This window comes from Eptatretus burgeri, chromosome 3 (assembly GCF_056783735.1).
Source record: "Eptatretus burgeri isolate ZD-2024b chromosome 3, Ebu_testis_v1, whole genome shotgun sequence".
Classification (NCBI taxonomy): Eukaryota; Metazoa; Chordata; class Myxini; order Myxiniformes; family Myxinidae; genus Eptatretus; species Eptatretus burgeri.
Window position 1 is genome coordinate 27,801,981 of NC_140963.1, and position 22,126 is coordinate 27,824,106.

At 39.6% G+C, this 22,126-nt stretch overlaps 1 protein-coding gene across 1 annotated transcript in view; it reads right to left on the reverse strand.

The window, feature by feature from the left end:
- Positions 1-22,126, reverse strand: part of LOC147029600 (uncharacterized) — a 92,696-nt gene that overhangs the window by 3,241 nt on the left and 67,329 nt on the right. The window contains exons 33-51 of the mRNA XM_085872757.1: positions 21,365-21,463; positions 20,445-20,552; positions 20,224-20,277; positions 20,071-20,124; positions 19,572-19,625; positions 19,352-19,405; positions 16,612-16,719; positions 15,873-15,926; positions 15,712-15,765; positions 15,418-15,579; positions 8,685-8,792; positions 7,395-7,502; positions 7,142-7,195; positions 6,658-6,765; positions 5,100-5,153; positions 4,802-4,909; positions 4,151-4,204; positions 1,159-1,266; positions 674-953 (exon numbers count right to left, since the gene is read on the reverse strand). Of these exons, the coding sequence (XP_085728883.1) occupies positions 674-953; positions 1,159-1,266; positions 4,151-4,204; positions 4,802-4,909; positions 5,100-5,153; positions 6,658-6,765; positions 7,142-7,195; positions 7,395-7,502; positions 8,685-8,792; positions 15,418-15,579; positions 15,712-15,765; positions 15,873-15,926; positions 16,612-16,719; positions 19,352-19,405; positions 19,572-19,625; positions 20,071-20,124; positions 20,224-20,277; positions 20,445-20,552; positions 21,365-21,463 (1,783 nt within the window). The remainder of the gene's footprint in view (positions 1-673; positions 954-1,158; positions 1,267-4,150; positions 4,205-4,801; positions 4,910-5,099; positions 5,154-6,657; positions 6,766-7,141; positions 7,196-7,394; positions 7,503-8,684; positions 8,793-15,417; positions 15,580-15,711; positions 15,766-15,872; positions 15,927-16,611; positions 16,720-19,351; positions 19,406-19,571; positions 19,626-20,070; positions 20,125-20,223; positions 20,278-20,444; positions 20,553-21,364; positions 21,464-22,126) is intronic.

Below are 22,126 nucleotides of genomic sequence, written 5' to 3' on the forward strand. Positions count from 1 at the left end.
GAAAGGATCGCACTTCTTTTGCAGAGAATATGTTTTTTATACCTGTTGCTATGCTCATAATCGATCCTGGCAACAATTACAATATATTGAAATTAAATATCGAATCGAAACGTTTGTAAAGGCATGGGGAGAAAAGATGGCGATATCCATTTCTGTTTGCACCTGCACTTTACCTTTGATATGGAATGTGAATGGCAGTTGTAAGCAGGAGTTAAGTTTGTGAAGTTTGCTTGTGAAGTGGAGAAAGTAAATATGTGTGCAAAGTGAATAGAATATGGATATTCCACAGTCATAGTGGGCCAAATGGCCTTTTCATGAATTTGCCTTTGTCAATCAGTGCTTCTTTCATGTCATCATCCAGGAGAATTGTGCATTTTTATTGGCTGCATCCAACTGATGCCATGCTTGAGCAACAATATGTTTTTAATGATTGGTGATTTAACCCCCCTGAACAAGCAAGCAAGTGGGGGAACTGCAGGACGCTTCACTTTTCGTGCACATAAGTAAGCAGTGACAAAGGTTTGAGGAAGTGTGAATAACATTTGAGATTGTCTGACTTGAGGTGGTGTGTGTGTGTGTGTGTGTGTGTGTGTGTGTGTGTGTGTGTGTGTGTGTGTGTGTGTACGTGTGCGTGCGTGCGTGTACGCAAGCATGCATGATGTTGCTTCCATACCACTCTTCCATTCACTGTGGCACAACATGAGGTCCCGGCAGGTACGGGCAGGGTTCTTCCGAGTTCCCTCGGGGCTCTTGATGCTCTCAATCTGGTTGGTGAGCGACTTGAGTGTAGCATCAACCTCAGCGTCATGCTGCTGCCCGGTCAGAGCTTGGTCAGATCGGTAGTAACGCATCGGATCTGGGGCTTTCTCTCCTTGATGGTGGAATGATGGCATTTCCATTCCATGGCCAGGAGGTCCAGGGGGACCTGGAGGACCAGAAGGACCAGTAGGACCCTAAATGAAGACATTACATTGATGAGTTGCAGGTGAAAGTGCTGAATCAATAAGCACCAGAATGACAAGGTGAAAAATTGTATAATCTTTAGTTTATGCGAAAGTTTGATAAAAACAAGTAAAATTTTAATTGGTGCAATGAGGACTTCACGAGCAATGAATAACAGTGGCTTTGACCATATGACAGACCAAGATAGGCACTTACAGCTGGGCCAGTTTCACCGGTGCGACCACGGGGTCCAGGTGGGCCAATAGGGCCAGGAAGTCCATTGCCACCATCCTTGCCTGAAGGGCCTGATGGGCCAGGCAAACCCTACAAGGTGGCAAAGTATAATATTGATGAGTTTATGACTTGAACATTTCAATTATATATCACCATCCCTCATGTAATGTAACTGATAAAGGTTAAATCACCAAAAAGTTCATCAAAGAAACAACGTTTACCAATGTACGTACATTGGACAATGATGGTAAGGGTACTACACATGTTGTGTGTATACACACATCTTTATCATCGAAAAGGAATGTTCGGCCACCAAATCCCCTTGTTTACTAAATGTTTGTCTAAAATGTTCAGCAGACTATTGTGTTAGTGTCATACCTGCGGCATGCAAAAACCAGGAAAGGTTGTGTTGAAACCAACACCACATGCAGAATTAATTTTGGTCTTGTAGTGCAGAAACCACAAAACCACAAAAAGAGTACATCGTACGGATGTATGTTGTGCTACAAAAGCAATTAAAAATTAGTAATGTAGACCGCAAAAGAGTTCAGCGCAGACCACATAGTACAATGCTTCATTAAATTTCGAGGGAGGGTGAAACATAGGAGTGTGCTCAAAAAAAAAGGAAGCTAAAACTTCATTTAATTATGTAAATGGCGTATATAAAGGAAGTGAGAAAATTATGAAACAGCCTGACGTGCTCATAAATACCGCTGGACATGCCCATAAACCAGGAGGTGCAAAGCTTCCAAAATCCATCCCATTTGAAGAGAGATATCACTGAAAAGGCCGAAAAATTAATTTTGTGTTTTAAAAGCGATATCAACTAGAAATGTTAATTGATGAATTCACCGCATGCAGACTGCCCAAATGTTTGACAAATGCAATTTGTTTGTGAAGGATTGTAACCAATGTTGCATGTTTTGGCACCAGAGATTAGTTTGGTAAAAGTATTGATACAAATTTTTCGACTCATTCCTCAATATGTGTGGCTTAAATTGTTGGTGATAGGTTATTATAGATGCCAATAAAAATTTAGAGGAAGAAAAGGAATGCTGGAGATCTGGAATTCAATAAACACTGAAGTTCCAAACCGGATAAAACATGGTTATATTGGCTCACTAATTGACAGTGTGGTGAATTCAACTTGGGATCTCATTTTTGAAATTTGTATGGCATTGCCGAGGATAAATGAAAGACTAAGAGTTAATGCAATCGCATCCAGGACGTGACTCTTTCCCTGAATAAAGATAGGTGGGTAAGAGGATTAATTCAATTTGATGTGGACAAAACTCCAAACAATGATTGGCATGGACAATTCATCAGGCAAAACACTTTTTTGCTGAACACAGGACAAATTGCTCAAAGTGTATAAAGTCCCTTTTTAGCACTGAAATTTTAATGTTCGGCTGAAATATGTAACGTGTGGCTCATTGATTATATATGTATATGTATGTATATATATATATATATATATATATATATATATATATATATATATATATATATATATATATATATATATATATATATGGATTATCAAAGTTTTGTTGCTTTAATCCAACAAGCTCTCTGAATTTGGGTCCACAACTTTGTTATGTATGAAAGTCATCAAATCAATCAGAGAGAAAGGAGAAAGAGAGATAGGTTTTAGTTATAATTTTAAGAAACTGAGATAGTTGTGATAAACACAATGTTGTTTGAAACTCTACCCCATAACATTTTGCTGAAATAATCTTTTTTTTTTTAAGTTCCAAGGAGAAATGATGATGTTGGAGTTATGCTTGGGTCGTGATGAGAGAATATTGTATATGAAGTCACAACACTTTGCATTTTGAGTCCATCTTTGGTTTAAGACTCGATTATTTACTATGGTATTCCATTGAATTATACGGTAATTATTGATCATGAGAATGCCATGGATGAAGTTTGTGCATGCATGGAATGTGCTGCAAGTATGTTACTATGAAAGCTACATCTAATATGCAGTTTCTGTGAACTCAATATTGGTAGTAAACATTACATGCGTCTGTCAGAGGCAGCCCTGCTTGTTCGTAACACAGACAATTCAAATTACTACAAGATGGAAACTTCGTAAACACATTGGAAACTTAGATATTCAACACGTCAATTACAAGGAAAGCCAGTAAGCAATACGATGCTATTCTGCATCAATCTCATCCCAATCCTTCCACCGCCCCTCCATAATCGGCATTTTTTTTTTCAGATTTCCATTTCAATATCAACAAATTTTGAGGACTTGTTTGAGCAGATATCAACCCCAACAGATTGCAACCCAATTTTGATGGGGATGGTGGTGGTTTACTGCTGAGGCAATTGGACTGGCAGACCAGGGGTTGAGGGTTTAAATCCAACTGAAGAAAACGATATTGGTGATTTGCAGGATTGTATGAGCTCGAGAAGCTTTGCTCATTTCAGGCAATTTATTATGTCAACACAAGATAGTTGGTAAAAACCCAGATGATAGATTAATAATCAGGATCGGGTGATTTTCCTGCCCCTCCTGGTCTCATCTTCCCACGGTGTCAGCCCACACATTGTAGTTGCCTCTTAATGCCCTCAAGGCAACTTTGAATGGGAAGTAAATGCTATCTATGAAAGGGCAGTGCCACCCAAAATTCCTTGAACTGAAGATTTTAAAACATCAATCAATCAGTTGTTTTCAAACTGGCATGGATGCATATGTCTACAGATGTAGCATGATGTACACCATTCTTTATCAACATTTAGTGAGAATGATGCAAGAAAACTTCAAAATTCTACTGGGATTGTTATTGCATGTGCAATTGATCATACAATTAAACTCAGGACATGCTGTAAAGCTTTGCATCCAATGCATATTTTAAATGTATCTGCTAATAAAGAAAAAACGACACCCTCTGGTTTTAAACTGAAAAATAGTGTCAACTGCCTTCCAAAGGATATTTTGTGCAAGTGATATGCCAAAACGTACCCTCATGCCAGAAGGTCCAACAGAACCGGCAAGTCCTTGGTCACCATGGATACCCTAGGAAACAATAAGGCTCATGTTAGAAAGATAAAGAGTTCAGAACATATTTGATGGGAATTGTTGAAAAGGAACTTTACCATGTGTATTATCCAGAAGAACACTACTTGATCATGTAGTTACATTCCGCCAGCCCAGGTGATCAGCTGAAATGCGATGCAGGTGTAATGGAAACTAATGGGAATAATGGAGTTTGCAATGGAGGGTTTTTGCGGTCTTGCCCTTCCTCCAAGGCAGTGCTTTATCAGCTCATTTCTGTGGCCTCGCTGACTTCCTTACAACTTGCTCTTTTGCATTTTACTTTTGCTCAACATGAAAATCTTGATTTGCCTTCCCTTTCAAGCTAAAATCTGTCACTATCACCAGCTAACACCACCAAATGAAGTGTTTGTATGTTGTCATATTTGAACTTAAAGCTGACTAACTGTATATAACTGTATATTTACAGTTTGGTTTGTTGAATATCAGTTCCCAGCCCTTTCATTCAAAGGTTCCAGCTGGAGATTGAATAAGTCCAGATATTTTTGCCATTTTTATGATTGTGCAATCAAATGCTGATGACGGCAATAAAGGTAGTGCGAGGAAAGTGAGACTCACAGGAGGTCCAGGCAAGCCCTGAAGGCCGGTGAATCCACGATGTCCCTTCATTCCACGGGCTCCCTGCTCTCCATGTTCACCCTTCTCACCACGTGGACCTTGTGGACCCTGGAGATTAAAAACAAAACGAAACAAAACAAAAAACATTGATTCCAGTTCATGGTGAGGTTTTATTCAGAAAATATTCCACAATATATGTATGGAACAATATTATGTGAAGAAATATATTTTAAGCACCACAAAATTGATAGCAAGAAAAGGAAGTGTGATTAATAAGTATAAAATTGCAGTCACTAACAGGAATTCCTCGTGTGCCAGCAGGACCAGGTGCACCAGAGGGACCTTGAGGACCCTGGAAAAAAAAACAAAAACAACAAAGATCCATGATTGATGATCAAAGCAATTAATTTAATAAAAATAATCTCAATATATATATATATATATATATATATATATATATATATATATATATATATATATATATATATATATATATATATATATATATATATATATATATACCCGGTCTATTCCTGTTATGTTGCTATGTTTACAAGGCACCCTCAGTAATGTTGGCATTGGCAATCACTCTTGGTCTGGTCTATTGTCTGGTGTTGGTCTACACATATCCACTGCAAATCTTCCACAGCGAGCAAACATTTCTCACATGCTGGACATTGGACAGTTCCTTGTTGTTTGCTGCTCAGTTTCTCAATTGCTGAAATTCACTTATGTCTTTTCATGTCACCTTTTCTTTTGAAGGACCTCAAGCGCTGCTGGCATAGTACTCGGCATGGTGGATGCTCAATTTGTCATTGTTGTTGCTCTTGCTTGTCTCATTATTTTGGTACAGAGGTATCATAATCCACATGCCATCCTGCCCAAGAGGTAGTTCCATTTTAATACCAACTATCCTCAAATAAATTTGGATCTTTAAGGATCACATCTTTCCCTCTTTTTCTCAGCACACCTTCTTGGCGAGGTTGAAGCAACTAGCAAAACCAGGTCATCTTCATGATGTGATGGTTGGACATTCCAGCATGATGGCTTAGCCACTCCAGACATTTGTTACTTTCTACAGCCTTGTCTATGAACCTCCCCAGTGTGCAGGCTTCACACCCTGTGGTGATGTTTACGTCCTAACAATGCCTATCATTTCCCTCTGATGGAAATAACTAGTATTGCGTGTAAGCATTTGTGCTGAAAGTAGTGCAGTCTCTTCAAGAGTTTTCTGAGTAGAATCCAGACAGTAGGTATATACAGAAGATACAGATACAGAAGGTATATACAGGTATATACAGAAGATACTCAAGATACAAACAGAAGCACTGACAGTAGGTATAGACCTGAATCCTCTTGCATTTTGTCTTCTTACTCAAGATTTGGTGAAAGACTTTGATAATTGCCTTGGTGCCGAGCCACAAAATCACTGGAGACCTGTGCAATACTTTTTTTTTTCTTTTCGATATCCGAGTCCATTCTTCCTGATGGGGCAATCACAGATCGAACATACGGAAATTCACTGACAGGTTCAATTTCACTGTCGTTGAAACATATGGGGCCTTGTCTTCATCAGAGGCTTCTCTCCCAGCACCCATAAGCTTAGTTTTCGGTGTACTAGAAGCTCCATGATGTACACACACAAACATACGCTGTTGCAGAGCATCAGTGCTGCCGAAGCAGATTAATTGGCAAGGATTATACTGGGTGGTAATTGGGATTGCCTTCCAAGGGTGGATTGTTCCAAGGAACACAAAACTGGATTCCTGGGAAAGGTACACCATGACCCTTAAAAAATGGTTTGGGACTTTCGAGGCCATGATTCTTGCATAACGTTTGATCAGCTTAATACTCACAGTCTCTCCCCGTGCACCATTTTTGCCAGAAGGCCCAATGTGACCAGGGGCACCAGGAGTTCCAGGAGCACCAGGTTGTCCAGCTGGTCCAGTTTCTCCACGTTCGCCCTGGATAGATATGTGACGAGTCAGTGACAAAGTCCCTCTATATCTAGTACCTATTTAATAAAAACTTAAATTATCATTTCAGAAAGTCAAAGTGGTAAATTTGATCATATTGTGACAATCATCCCTTCGTGTGACAAGTGATCATCCACATATTCTGCACACAAAGTGGCAAAATTTAATTCACCTGTTACACCACTCCTCCCCCTCCCCCCACCCTTCCCATATATTCTTCATACCTTCCCCTCCCCTTACTCTTCTCTCCCCAAATCACATACTTACTGTTAGTTTATCTATGAGTCTTGCTTTGTGCATTATGTACATGAGCAAAACATTCAATGTTATGTTCTCAAGACAAACTTTTACATTGGTCACTCACTTTTGGTCCAGCAGCACCATCACGACCAGGACCTCCATCCTGTCCAGCATTTCCCTGGTGGTGAGGAACAAAAAACAATGTATTATAACAACTGGCAAAAGTTACTGTCTGAAAGCAAAAAGCAGGTAGCGATGTTGAGTTTAATCAGTACTTCACCATCCAGGAAGTTTATTGGTTTTTGTTCTTTGAACTCTTCATCATGATGTAAAATAGGTGGTTTTTTTTTTTTGAGAAGTAACTGGAGTGCACTCACATCACGGCCTTGCTCGCCTGGTGGGCCAACCATGCCAGGAGCTCCAACTGAACCGGGCAGGCCACGTTCTCCAGAAGGTCCATGTGGTCCCTGCTTTCCTGGCTCTCCCTAAACAGAATGAAAACCGATTACTTAATATGCAGAACTGCCTGGTGATTATATTCAGAGCACAGCGCCCAATATGTTCGAAGCAAAGGTTACGTAAAATCCAAGGGCAATAATGAGTGAAGAGATTCCTGGTGTTAAACAGAAACGATGTAAATTTTAATACTTCACGAATGAAGAGCATTTTGTGCCAAATGACTTGAATTTCCGAAATGAGTCGATTGGAGAATCTCCTACATTCGTATCCATCACCTGGTCAGAGATTTATTGAACTTCTTATCGTCAACATGACTCGTGGTTGCGGTGGAAACCTGGATGGATTCTTCAGATGAAAATTCTTCGTCGATTCATGAATCAATCGCGTTGTCAGTTGTGCTGTTACGACTTTCAATTTTCAGCCAGCTCACACTTTATCAGGCATCCAACTCCACAAGCACTCCACTTCTTCTTTGCCCCTTGTGTAGAGCATGCAACCGTTATTTTATTGCAATAAATATTCTCCTTTACATCTTGCGAGACATTTTTCTTCCAGGGGTGCTACGTTTTATTCACCTAAAAGGTTGCGTCGATTATATATATATATACATGAGTCCAGCAAGTCCAATGGAAGCTTTCTGAAATTCAGAGATTATTATCACCCTCTGCACTCTCCTTGTGCTGACCGAACTTGTACGGTCAGTAATCCAGGAGTTGCTGGGGACCGAAGACCATTTTTCAGACTGCAACATGTCATGTTGAGGGGATTTGGCATAATTGATCACCACATTTAATTGCCAATGTAGGGTTGTTGAGGAAACCTTTGAAGTCCGGTTCCTACTATTTGGCCTTCCCAGCACAGGTGATCCTGCGGGTATATTGGCATGATGTGACAATAGTGCTCAAAATTTTTGGAACATGCAAACCACAGCAGCAAAGTAAGATGGACTTCCATCACTGTAACAAACAAGTCCATGGGCCAAATAAAACGGTAATAATAGATTGTGGAAGTGATGGTTCAATTACGTTGTGATGAAAGAAGTGATAAAAAGCAATCATACATGTGTGTGCGCGCGCGTACGCACGCACGCACGCACACACACTTGGCAAATCAAAACGTTGTTGTGCATTGCATGGTGGTGTTGCAACAGGTGGTGTGCAATCATCATCATCATCACCATCCATAGGTGGTGTGCAACAGGATTTTACCGATGGGCCGGGAAGACCAGGGAAGCCCCTCTCACCACGCTGGCCAGGAAGACCAACAGTACCACGTTGACCAGCAAGACCCTGTGGTCCCGGTGGACCTTCGGGTCCCTGTTGAATAAGGAACAAACAAAATTTATTCAATTGATTGCCAAAACAAGTTGTAAATAATTTGCATTGTTGTATTTTAAAGTTGCATCTGTGGCTGGCATTCGATGAAAAACCAACATCGGACTCGAGGCATGTCATTTCATATCCAAGTCGGCCACAGTCCTCGCGGAATGGAAAATGAACAAGCTCTACCGGCATTGAAATATCAACTCAACGTTAAGTGAACAGGCCTATCCATATTTTTCACAATTGCTTTGTCTCTTGTTTACCGTGATTGTCATCGGTTGTGTGGAAATGGTCAAAAATTGTACCAACTGTAAATAGTTTAGGAAGTAAAACAGGAAGACAATTGCTGTCCGATTCTCTTGCAGTTATTAAATTATTAAACTCTTTCCTATAGCCACTTTAGCATTCCCAAATGATGGGTGGCACGGACTGACAACGACCGCAGCCCAGTCCAATAGCAGTAGCGTCTGTTGACTGGGTCAATCATAGTTTGGGAGAGCGACGACACAGCCTGGTGGAGTGAACCCATTTCCAGTTGGACCAAGGCTGCGATTCTTGCTTATCATTCCTATTTTTTAAGAAAATGGAACCTCCAGGTGATGCACAAGGATTGTTGCAAGAAATTAGGTCTTGGAAGGAGTTTCCAGTCCTTGCATGTCAGATATCATGAAATAGATGATGTGACTTCTGCATGAACTGTCATGTTGGAAAAGGCCCTTTCCAGGTGGTTGAAGTATTTCTAATCTGGTGGATTGTGCATCAATTTATTTATTTTGAGTCAGAACAATTGTTACTTTCAGCATCATACACAATAATGGTCACATTAAGACCCTAAGGCACTCAAATGAAGACATTCAAACTCGATTATAGAACACTGCACATCAATTTTCGAACATTTTGCCTCAATTACAGAATCGCACTGACAATCAAGATAGGCCACAATCCTTGTTGGCCGAGTGAGGTTTGAATGGCAACAAGAAAGTTGTATCCTCTCCAAGTTGGCCAGAGTCGCCACATGGTCTGTGTGAATGGCCACAGTCCTTGTAGAATGGAAAATTAGCCTTGATCATCAAGGCTCGTGTTGTTATGCATCAGTGGACAGATGGAACAATGGATGGAATCAATAGAACAGTCATCCAAGTATTGTAACCACCATGGGAAGCAAGGAGAAGCTGACATTTTGGGCGACAATCTTCTGGTGGAGCAAAACCCTGGTGATAACATCCTTATATATTTGCTGGTGTGTGACGTGGATTTGAGGCATGGCTGAGTAACTAGCCACCATGTTGTCATGTGATAGTCATGTGATAGTCATGTTTTCCACTTTTATTTCGAGCTGCATTCCCTATGATTGTTCCTTCAAGCACCAGTGTCATCCCTGCTCAAGGTGATTATGCATGCATTAAATTTTTTTCAAAAACATTTCCAGAAGACAATATGAAACCATTGGAAGTTCCATAAAACTGAAATATTTTACATGCTTGGCCGACATATAACCCCATCGTTTTCAAGGAAAACCAAAATAAACAAAGAAAATCATCCATGGGGTTATATTATGGAAATCTGCTTCTTATTTCGTATGAAACACAAGGTTTCAGGATAGCATCTTTGTCTGGAGGTGCGGCTGTGTCGCTGATGCATTGTCTCGCAATATGTGATGTGCGATATGGAAATGAGTAAGTTACACAGCTTGAATTACCGGTAAGCAAGAAATTGCATTACATGGATATTCTGATTTGACGATAAATTTGGTCGACTCATTGCAACATAACCGTTGCATAGATGTGCCGCTAATGCAGTGGCCATGCAGAATAGGGCAAGACTTCAGAATGTGGCCAGACTACCTGCATGTCGTGGCCTCTTCTTTTTGAAAGCCATTGCAGGATCTATAATGTTGAGCATTGAATACGAGAAGATAGTACGGCCGGCTTTGCAAATCAACCGAAGAACGGTTCATTTATTCATTCAATACCCAGCCTGCAACCAAGTAGGATGACAGTCTACGGTTAGACCAGGAATCCAACGCAGTCTGGATGGCTCAAGTGCAAGTCTGCTACATACAAACTTTGAGTCTCCTGCCAGCCAAGTATGATATAGATGATATGGACTACTTCAAAGAAGAAGCTTCTACAAATTGCCTCGATCAGACGAACAAAATCACGTCATTGTCTCAATCATACAAACAAAAACAAGTCATTGTCTCGATGATACAAACAAAATCGTATCATTGCCTCAATCCAACCAACAAAATCATGTCATTGTCTCCATCATACAAACAAAGTATGATCGAGACAATGACATGATTAACAAAATCAAGTCATTGTCTCGATGATACAAACAAAATCATGTCATTGTATCGATCATATGAACAGAATCACGTCATTGTCTTGATCAGATGAATAAAAATCATGTCATTGTCTCGATCAGACCAACAAATTCATGTGAATGTCTCGAACAGACCAATAAAATCATGTCATTGTTTCGATCATACCAACAAACTCATGTCATTGTCTCAATCAGATGAACAAGATCATGCTATTTTCTTGATCTGACGGCCAAAATCATGTCATTGTCGTGATCATACCAATATAATCATGTCATTGTCTCGATCAGAACAACATAATCAAGTCGTTTCATTCGTACGAACAGCATCATGTCATTGTCTCGACCAGACCAACAAAATCGTATCATCATCTCAATCATACCAACAAACTCATGGCATTGTCTCGATCAGATGAACAAGATTTTTTTACCAACCAAGATTCTCAATGATACCAACAAAATCATGTCATTGCCCCGATCTGATGAACAAAAACATGTAATTGTCTCAATCATACCAACAAAATCAGGTCATTGTCTCAATCAGATGAACATAATCATGTCATTGTCTTGATCATACCAACAAAATCACGTCATTGTTTCGATCATACAAACAAAATCGTATCATTGTCTCAATCATACCAATAAAATAACATCATTGTGTCAATCAGACCATGGAACTCATGTCATTGTCTCGATCAAATGAACAAGATCATGTCATTGTCTCGATCAGACAAACAAATTCATGTTATTATCGCAATCATATGAACAAATTCATGTCATTTTCTCAATCAGATGAAAAAGATCATGTCATTGTCTTGATCAGATGAACAAAATCATGTCATTGTCTCAATCATATCAACAAAATTATGTCATTGTCTCAATCATACCAACAAAATCATGTCATTGTCTTGATTTGATGAACAAAAACATGTAATTGTCTCAATCGTACCAACAAAATCAGGTAATTGTCTCAATCATACCAACAAAATCAGGTCATTGTCTCCATCAAATGACCAAAATTATGTTATAGTCTAGATCATACCAACAAGATCATGTCATTGTCTCGATTTGATGAACAAAATCATGTCATTGTATCAATCATACCAACAAAATCAGGTCATTGTCTCCATCAGATGACCAAAATTATGTTATAGTCAAGATCATACCAACAAAATCAGGTCATTGTCTCAATCATACCAACAAAATCATGTCATTGTCTCGATTTGATGAACAAAAACATGTAATTGTCTCAATCGTACCAACAAAATCATGTCATTGTATCAATCATACCAACAAAATCAGGTCATTGTCTCCATCAGATGACCAAAATTATGTTATAGTCTAGATTATACCAACAAGATCATGTCATTGTCTCGATTTGATGAACAAAATCATGTCATTGTCTCGATCATACCAACAAAATCAGGTCATTGTCTCAATCATACCAACAAAATCATGTCATTGTCTCGATTTGATTAACAAAATCATGTCATTGTATCAATCATACCAACAAAATCAGGTCATTGTCTCAATCATACCAACAAAATCATATCATTGTCTCGATTTGATGAACAAAATCAGGTAATTGTCTCAATCATACCAACAAAATCATGTCATTGTCTCGATTTGATGAACAAAATCATGTCATTGTCTCAATCATACCAACAAAATCAGGTCATTGTCTCCATCAGATGACCAAAATTATGTTATAGTCAAGATCATACCAACAAAATCATGTCAATGTCTTGATCAGATGAACAAGAGCATGTCATTGGATCAATCAGAGTAAGAAAATCCTGTCATTTTCTCGATGAGACAAACAAATTCATGTTATAGTCGAGATCATACCAACAAAATCATGCCATTGTCTCAATCAGACAAAGAAAATCATGTCATTGTCTCGACCATATCGACAAATTCATGTTATAGTCTAGATCATACCAACAAAATCAAATCATTGTCTCGATCAGACAAACAAAATCATATCATTGTCTCGATCAGATGAACAAGATCATATCATTGTCTTGATCTAATTGATTCTCAATGATACCAACAAAATCATGTCATTGTCTCGACCATATCAACAAATTCATGTTATAGTCTAGATCATACCAACAAAATCATGTCATTGTCTCGATCACACAAACAAAATCATATCATTGTCTCGATCAGATGAACAAGATCATATCATTGTCTTGATCTAATTGATTCTCAATGATACCAAAAAAATCATGTCATTGTCTCGATGTGATGAACAAAAACATGTAATTGTATGATATAACATGTAATTGTATGATATAACATGTAATTGTATGATACATGTCTTGATCTAATTAATTAATTATATGTCTTGATCTAATAATTGTAAAAAAACATGTAATTGTATGATATATGTCTTGATCTCATTAATAAAATCTTCGCATTTTCTTGATCAGATTAAAAAATTATGTCTGTCACAATCAGATGAACAAAATCATATCATTGTCTTGATCAGACAAACAAAGTCATGCCAATGTCTCGATCTGACCTGTAAAATCATATCATTGTCTTGATTATACTTACAATATCATTGCATTTTCTCAATCAGATGTAAAAGATCATGTCATCGTCTCAATCAGACGAACAAAGTCAGGTCTGTCATTTTCTCGATCAGATAAACAAAATCATATGATTGTCTCGATCATACCAACAAAATCATGGCATTGTCTCGATCAGACAAACAAAATCATATTATTGTCTCGATCATACCAACAAAATCATGGCATTGTCTCAATCAGACAAACAAAATCATGTCTTTGTCTCAATCATACCAACAAAATCACATCATTGTCTTGATCATACCAACATAATCATGCCATTGTCTCGATCATACCAACGAAATTATGTCATTGTCTCGATCCCACCAACAAAATCATGTCATTTTTTTCGATCAGACTAAAAAACATAATGTCATTCGCTCGATCCACCAAACAATATCTTGTCATTGTCTTTATCGTACCAACAAAATTATGTCCTTGTCTCAATCACACCAACAAAATCATGTCATTGTCTTGATCAGACTAACAGAATCATGTTATTGTGTTGACCAGTCTCACAAAATAACATCATCGTCTCATTCAGACTTACAAAATCATGGTATTGTCATGATCAGATGAACAAAATCATGACATTGGCTCGATCATTTGAACACAATCATGTCATTGTCTCGATCATACTAACAAAATCATGTCATTGTCTCAATCAAACGAACAAAATCATATCATTTTCTCAATGAGACGAACAAAATGACGTCATTGTCATGATCATACCAACAAAATCTTGTCATTCTCTCGATCAAACAAAGAAGATCATATCATTTTCTCAATGAGAAGAACAAAATAATGTCATTGTCATGATCATACCAACAAAATCATGTCATTGTCTCAATCAGACGAACATAATAATGTCATTGTCTTGATAATACCAAAAAGATCACATAAATGTCTCGATCATACCAATGAACTAATGTCATTGTCTCAATCAGACCAACATAATCATGTCATTGTCTCAATCAGACCAACATAATCATGTCATTGTCTTGATCATACCTACAAAATCGAGCCTGGTGTTGGCTTAGTGGTAAGGGCAGCTGGCTTGGGATCCTGGGGTCTTGAGTTCGAGTCCCGTTGGCCACTGAATTAACACTAAGGGGTTGACTCAGCCTGTCATCCTTCCGAGGTCGGCGAAATGAGGACCAGTGTATGCCCCAGTTAGAATAGGTGTACCATATACCTGTGTGTCGTAAGAGGTGACCAGGGTTGGCGTCAGGAAGTGCATCCAACCATAAAACATTGCCTCAAGAAGGGAAGCATGATTGCATGGAGCCTGCAAAAAGCTAACCCCTGCTCAGCAGGGGAAAATGGCTGTAAATAGGCTGTTTATACAAACAAAATCATGTCGCTGCCTCGATCCGACAAACAAAATCTTGTCATTGTCTCACTCATACTCACAAAATCATGTCATTGTCTTGATCACACCATCAAAATCATGTCATTGTCTTGATCAGAAGAACACAATCATGTCATTGTCTCGATCATACAATCAAAATCATGTCATTGACTTGATCATTCCAACAAAATGTCTGGACCAGATTTTCCTTGGAGTGTTTCAAAAAGAAATCAAATATACAACTGAACAGATCAGAGGTGAGCACATTATCGTGAGCACATGAACTATGATTCTGTGAGTCCAACAAACTGAAATGAAGGGTATTTGTGTGAAATATTTGAGAAGGTTTTGTTTGAAATTTGTTACTTACAGGGGGGCCATCTTCACCGCCTTCTCCCTTCTCTCCAGATGGACCAGGTGGTCCTTGCAAACCAGGTTCTCCACTCCGGCCAGGAGAACCATTCTCACCCCGGATACCCTTGAAGCCATCCTTGCCAGCAGGTCCTGGTGGTCCAGGTGGTCCAGCATTGCCCTGAAGAAAGCAACATGTGATTACAGCAGCAAACACCAGTATTTCAATGTTGAGTGCAGTGCTGGTGGATAAATAAGTGTGAAGTCCATGTGTTGTTGTGGGGACCAAGTTTGTTCAGCACTGTAAGCTTACGCTTGGGCCAGGGGGTCCAACACGGCCAGCAGCACCAGGGAATCCAGTAGCACCCTGCAGAAAATAACACAACCATCATGAGGTTCCAAAAATACTGAAGATTAGTCTGTATATATATTTTTTGAAAGTCCAGGCTTCAACGACATAACTATGCCACTTACAGGGGGGCCTTGAGATCCACGAGCTCCTTTAGGACCAGGAACACCAGCAGGGCCCTTCAAAACACAATGCAAGTTAAGACATCTTTAGCATGGAGATTTATTTTCTTTGAAATTTCACTACAGCAGAAACAACAATAATTGAACATGGACAAAACTCCCAAAATGAGGCTGATGCACAAGGCCTTTCTATTTCACATCACAAACAGGTTGGTAGCATCTTTGTTTATTTTTTAACCTCATCTCACTTCGTTGAGCTCACTATGCTATATTATTCCTCCAACCCTCTGCAGCAACTCCAGGATGCATGTGTTCTTCCAGTAGCCCTTCCTGGTTATGCTCCGACAATCCAGGCTTTTTGCACAGCTAAACAATTTTGTTTGTCATTTCTCTCATTTGTGCAACTGCCTTCTTGTCTCTTGAGAGTGTCCAGTCCCACTCTTCCATCCACGTCTTCAAGCAGGCAGTGCACTACTATCTCATGTCACCATCCAATCCATATCCAGAGTTCTTTCTACCCCTCCCCCCCCCAATAATCCCACCTAACTCAACCCAACTCTTTTACTTGTAAGTTACTGTGCTTCCTCACCTCTACTCTCTCCTCTTTTCCTGTTCATTCATTCCCTTTCCAATTGTGTCCAACTGTCAGTTCATTGCCATTTTACCCCTCATTACCTTGCTTTTCCATGAGCATCAATTTTTGATAAAACCAAACAAGCACATGGAGCCTCATGGATCTCACCATTGGGCCAGGAGAACCAGCAGGTCCCTGAGGACCAGGAGATCCAGCATCACCCTTCTGACCAGATTCACCATGATCTCCCTTAGGACCAGCTTGTCCATCAATTCCCTGGAAGGAGAAACAATGAGAGTTAAGAGAGAACAGCCAATTTATTGAAGGTTGGTCTCATGGTTGCTGTTAAAGTTCGTCTTCACCTATGAAATCATCAACTAACAAAATATACAGTCATGCCAGGGATATATATATATATATATATATATATATATATATATATATATATATATATATATATATATATATATATATATATCTATCACAGTCAGGATCGAGACAAGAGGATTTTGGAAGGAATTTGCGTGACTGCCATTTTGACACACTTCTGGTCACATGAATAGCATGGCCTCCGCAATTTAACATCAGGACGCTATCCTAATGTTGAAACTCAAATTTGGTAGCATTCGGACTGGTTGGTCTGGAGAAGAAGATTTTTCAAGGAATTTGCATGACCGCCATTTTCACACACTTCCGGTTATTTGATCAGCATGGTCTCCACAATTCAACATCAAGACCCTGTCATTATGGTGAAAAACAAATTCGGTAGCATTCTGACTGGTGGGTCTGGAGAAGAAGATCTTTGAAGGAATTTTCGAGATTTTGCCAAAAATTGACTAAGCCGGCGATTTTGACACACTTCCAGTCACGTGATCAGCATTGCCTCTGCAATTTAAGATTAGGACCATGTCCTAATGTTGCAACCCAAATTTGGAAGGATTCTGAATGGTGAGTCTGTAGAAGAAGATTTTTTTTGAAGGAATTTACACGATTTCCCCAAAAATTGACTGTCAGCCATTTTGACACACGTTTAGTCACATGAATAGCATGGCCTCTGCAATTTAACATGAGGACGCTATCCTAATGTCGTAACCCAAATTTGGTAGCATCCTGACTGGTGAGTCTGCAGAAGAAGATTTTTCAAATAATTTGCATGACCGCCATTTTGACACACTTCTGGTCATGTGATCAACATGGTCTCCGCAATTTAACATCAAGACTGTGTCCTACTGCTGTCACCCAAATTTGGTAGCATTCTGACTGGTGGGTCTGGAGAAGAAGATATTTGAAGGAATTTACGCGATTTTCCCAAAAATTGACCATGTCGGCTATTTTGACACACTTCTGGTCACGTGATCAGAATGACCAACAATTTAACATTCCTACCCTAGACTAATGTTGTCACCAAAATTTGGTGGCATTCTGACTGAGTGCTCAGGGGAAGAAGATTTTGGATGGAATTTGCGGGACTGCCATTTTGACACACTTCCAATCAAGTGATCCGCGTGACCTCCACAATTTAGCATTCATACCCTGGTCTAAGGTTGAACCCCAAATCTGGAAGCGTTCTGATTGGTGGGTCTGGAGAAGAAGATTTTTGAAGGAATTTATTAAGTCAGCCATTTTGACGTACTTAAAGTCACGTGACTGGAACGAGCTTTGCAATTCCCGTTTCCAGTTGGGAGAGGAACGTTGCTGCAAATTTTCAGCCAGATCTGCTCAGCAGTTTGGCCGGAGAAGTCAAAAAAGGGAGACGGACGGACAGACGGATGGTGCGCAATGACAATATCTGATCTGGATTTTCGATTCCAGACAAGCTAAACACATCTGAGCCCAGAAATGGATGTTTCAAACTTACAGCAGTAAATACATCGAAAGTGAAATACGGCAATAATGGGCTAAATGGCCACCTCATTTGTTTTCTTTAAGTATTACAGGATTGTGCGACCCCTCATTAGACTCAATGTTGTGCTGTGGAGACTGCGGATCCTTTGTATATTTATTACCCCACTGCAGACAGAAAATATATATTTTAATAGAATAGGTTTTATTCCCGACAGAGCATTGATCTTTGAGCGTGCAGACCCAGTCCAAGCTCGATCCACATTGGGGCAATTTGCCAGGCGGTTTGGAAATGTATAAGGAACAAACACACACATATATATATATATATATATATATATATATATATATATGTATATATATATATATATATATATATATATATATATATATATATATATATATATATATACACTCTGATGGAAAAGTATACATAGCCCTCATAAAAACTTAATGTAAACTTAATCATCTTCGTAAAACACACACACACACACACACACACACACACACACACACACACACACACATACATACATACACACACACACACACACACACACACACACACACACACAAACACACACACACACACACACAAACACACACACACACACACAAACACACACACACACGCTGTTCTGACAAAAGACAGACTTTCAGTCATTTTAATAGTGATGCTTTTGTTTTCTCCAGCAGAGAACTTCAAGTCGAGCTTGGTATTTTTTTGTGCTATCGCGGCCATTCTACATATTCTGTACACTAATTGATGGAACGTTTGGACACCTCCCTCCCAATTCCCTTGAATTCCCCTTTATTTCACCCGGTTTAATTCACCCTCTTGTCCACTCCCCTTCGTTTTCTCAATTTCCCCACACGAATCAGCACATGACCTTATTAGTGCACATGTAATAGATGTATTCACTGCTCTTTAAACATATACAATAAACTTGTGTTAGTTGCATTTCAGTGCATTTACTGCATGTTTTTTTCAGGTCTGCACATTATTATTTCATCCATAAAATACATAGATACAGTTTTATTAAATCTGTGCAGGTTTTGCACTTACTGGTGGTCCAGCAAATCCAGCAGGACCTGGAGGGCCAGGCTCACCACGGTTACCCTGGAGAAGAGAGAGCGAAAAGAAGAATTAGAAGAAGAAGAAAAACAACGTCAGGAATGCTGAGCTACCAGGTGTGTACTGAATGCGGTGTGCACCATGTGCTGAGTGTTGTATGCACTGCAGATATGTTTGGGTGCATGTTATTTAGTCGGTGTATCGCACTCACAGGACTTCCACGAGCACCAGCAGGTCCAGCTGGACCAGGTGGTCCACCTTCACCCTGAAATAGAAAGAGCAAAAATAAAAGAGCTTGTTGAAATTACAAGGTATCAAATTCCTGTCAAAAGCTTCGGGTTATATTGTAAGCACGTGACGTTTACTGAACCTTTAAACAAGCAAGGCTGTGCTTTGCCTGACAATACGCAAATTGCATGGCGTCCAACTAGTCTGCAATGAGAGGATTTCTGCAGCATTAGTCTGACTACCTGAAGCAGCTTTGGGGGAAATTAATGGTTTTATGTGTGAGACCCCCAGGAGGCATCGAAATAGAGGGTTCAATGTGAGGTGCATGTCGAGATGCACGCAACCAAAGCAGCGAATCGTGCAGGACGAATGATAGGTGTGGTGAGAAAAGCTGTGCTTCACAAAAGTAAATAAACATGCACGTATCGATACGTAAGTGCAGATGCAAATGACACACAAAACTAGCCAGGCGAAACATTTACCTTGTCGCCAGGAGCACCAGATGGTCCGTGAGGGCCAATTGCTCCAGTTAAACCCTGTCAAAAAACACAATAGCAAGGTTGTCCCATAACAATAAGAATAAAAAGGTAAACCATCAAACTTCATAATGAAAGAACAATTGAAGGGTTGCTTACTCTTGTGCCATCTTTTCCAGGAGCACCCTCTGGTCCTTTCTCACCAGCATCACCCTGTGCCAGAAAATTATAAAAAGGTATGAGATTTTAAACCATTTTACCAGTTGGTATATAGGCAGATCTATGCAAGTACTTACAATATTTTTTTCATTCTCACCTGGTAAAATCATAATAACCTTCTCAAGAGTGGTGACATAATATAGTTACGGCAATCACCTTACCCTGTCACCCTTAGGGCCATGAGCACCAGCAGAACCACGTTCGCCTGGCATACCCTGAAGGCCAGGTGGTCCCTGAGCTCCAGCTGGTCCTGCTGGTCCAAGTGCTCCCTACGCAAACAAACAAACAAAACACACCAGACTGATCAGTATGTTTGTAATACCATTGCAATAATACTTGCCGAGGGGTATGACGGGACACGATGCATTGACAACTTTGAGTACGACAATAGGAACTATGGCCTACAGTGGAGCAGGATCAGCCATGAATAGATAAAGCTACAGCAAACATTGAAGGCAGGACTTGCAAGCATAGAAGAACCTGTGGGTAAGTATGGCAACAACACGAGACGTCGATGGGCCATCATCTTGAAGAACTTGTGGGAAGAGCAGAACAGAATAGATGTACAAATGATTTCACAGATGAGAGTAAAGGGTGTGGGTGGGGGGGGGGAAGAATGAAGGTGAGAATAAAGTTTAAATTTGGAAAGGATAACAATGGATTGTTTACTGGATGAATCACGTGGGGTTGGAGAGGATCAGAGACCTGAAGGTTGGAGGGAGTGCTTGGGGGGAGAGAGGGAAGGTGGTTGAAGATCCCATCACGTCAACTTTGAAGGCCTCTCAAAGCCATTTTAAGGCTTTCACACGAATATTTATTGGAAGAGTACTTCCTTCTTTCATCAACTTCACAAACTCTTTCCAGTGTAGGAGCGGACAGTTAACTGAAGATTACCCTTGGTTAAAAATCATACCCATCAATGTTAGGGCAGCTAATCTCAACACATTGAGACTTCCCCAACATGTGAGGGAACTGGTTTTTAAAGCTTGGAATTAACAGCACAAATATGTCATACGATTAATTGTTTGAAGAATATCGAAAAATGGAAGGAAAATGGCAAAAGCGTTATGATATGGCTGACCTTGGGTCCGTCAGATCCCGCGGTTCCAGGTAGACCCCGAGCACCCTGCTGGCCTTGTGTACCAGGAACTCCACGTTCTCCAGGGAAACCTCTCTCACCCTGATAACACAAATTTAGATATTTAGTGAGTGTGCAGCATTCAGACACTGAATGTGAGCACAACAAACGAGCTCACTGGTTATCGGTTTTAACACGAGCCTGCCAAACAAGCTTGATGAGTTACTGTAAACTACTGAATGTTTTGAACTTATAACTCAAGGGAAGCTGTTATGACAATATTATATATATATATATATATATATATATATATATATATATATATATATATATATATTAATGTTTTGCTTGTTTTCCTTAATACAGTACACAAAACAAGTATGAAAATCATTCAGTTTTAAGTTAAACAATGCGCTGACCGACATGATCCTACTTCTGTTTCGTGTGCTGAATGAAATGACAGGAATCATTAGTAAAATATAGTGTTTATAGCAATGCTTTCAGCAGCATATTTGTATCTTTTGCACATCAATGCACCTGTGCACATATCCTTGTTGGTGCATGATTTTTTTTTTTTTTGAGCAAAGTAATGGGTTGATTCAGAATCATCTTCCATGTAATTTAATGCGTCACCCTGTGACCCCTTCCCTGGCTCCTCAGATGAAGAGCATAATCAACCACCGGTGATATGACAGTGTACCTGAAAACAAACGTGTTGGAGCCATACTCGATTCCAAAAGAAGTCCAAAAATTATATTTGTGGAA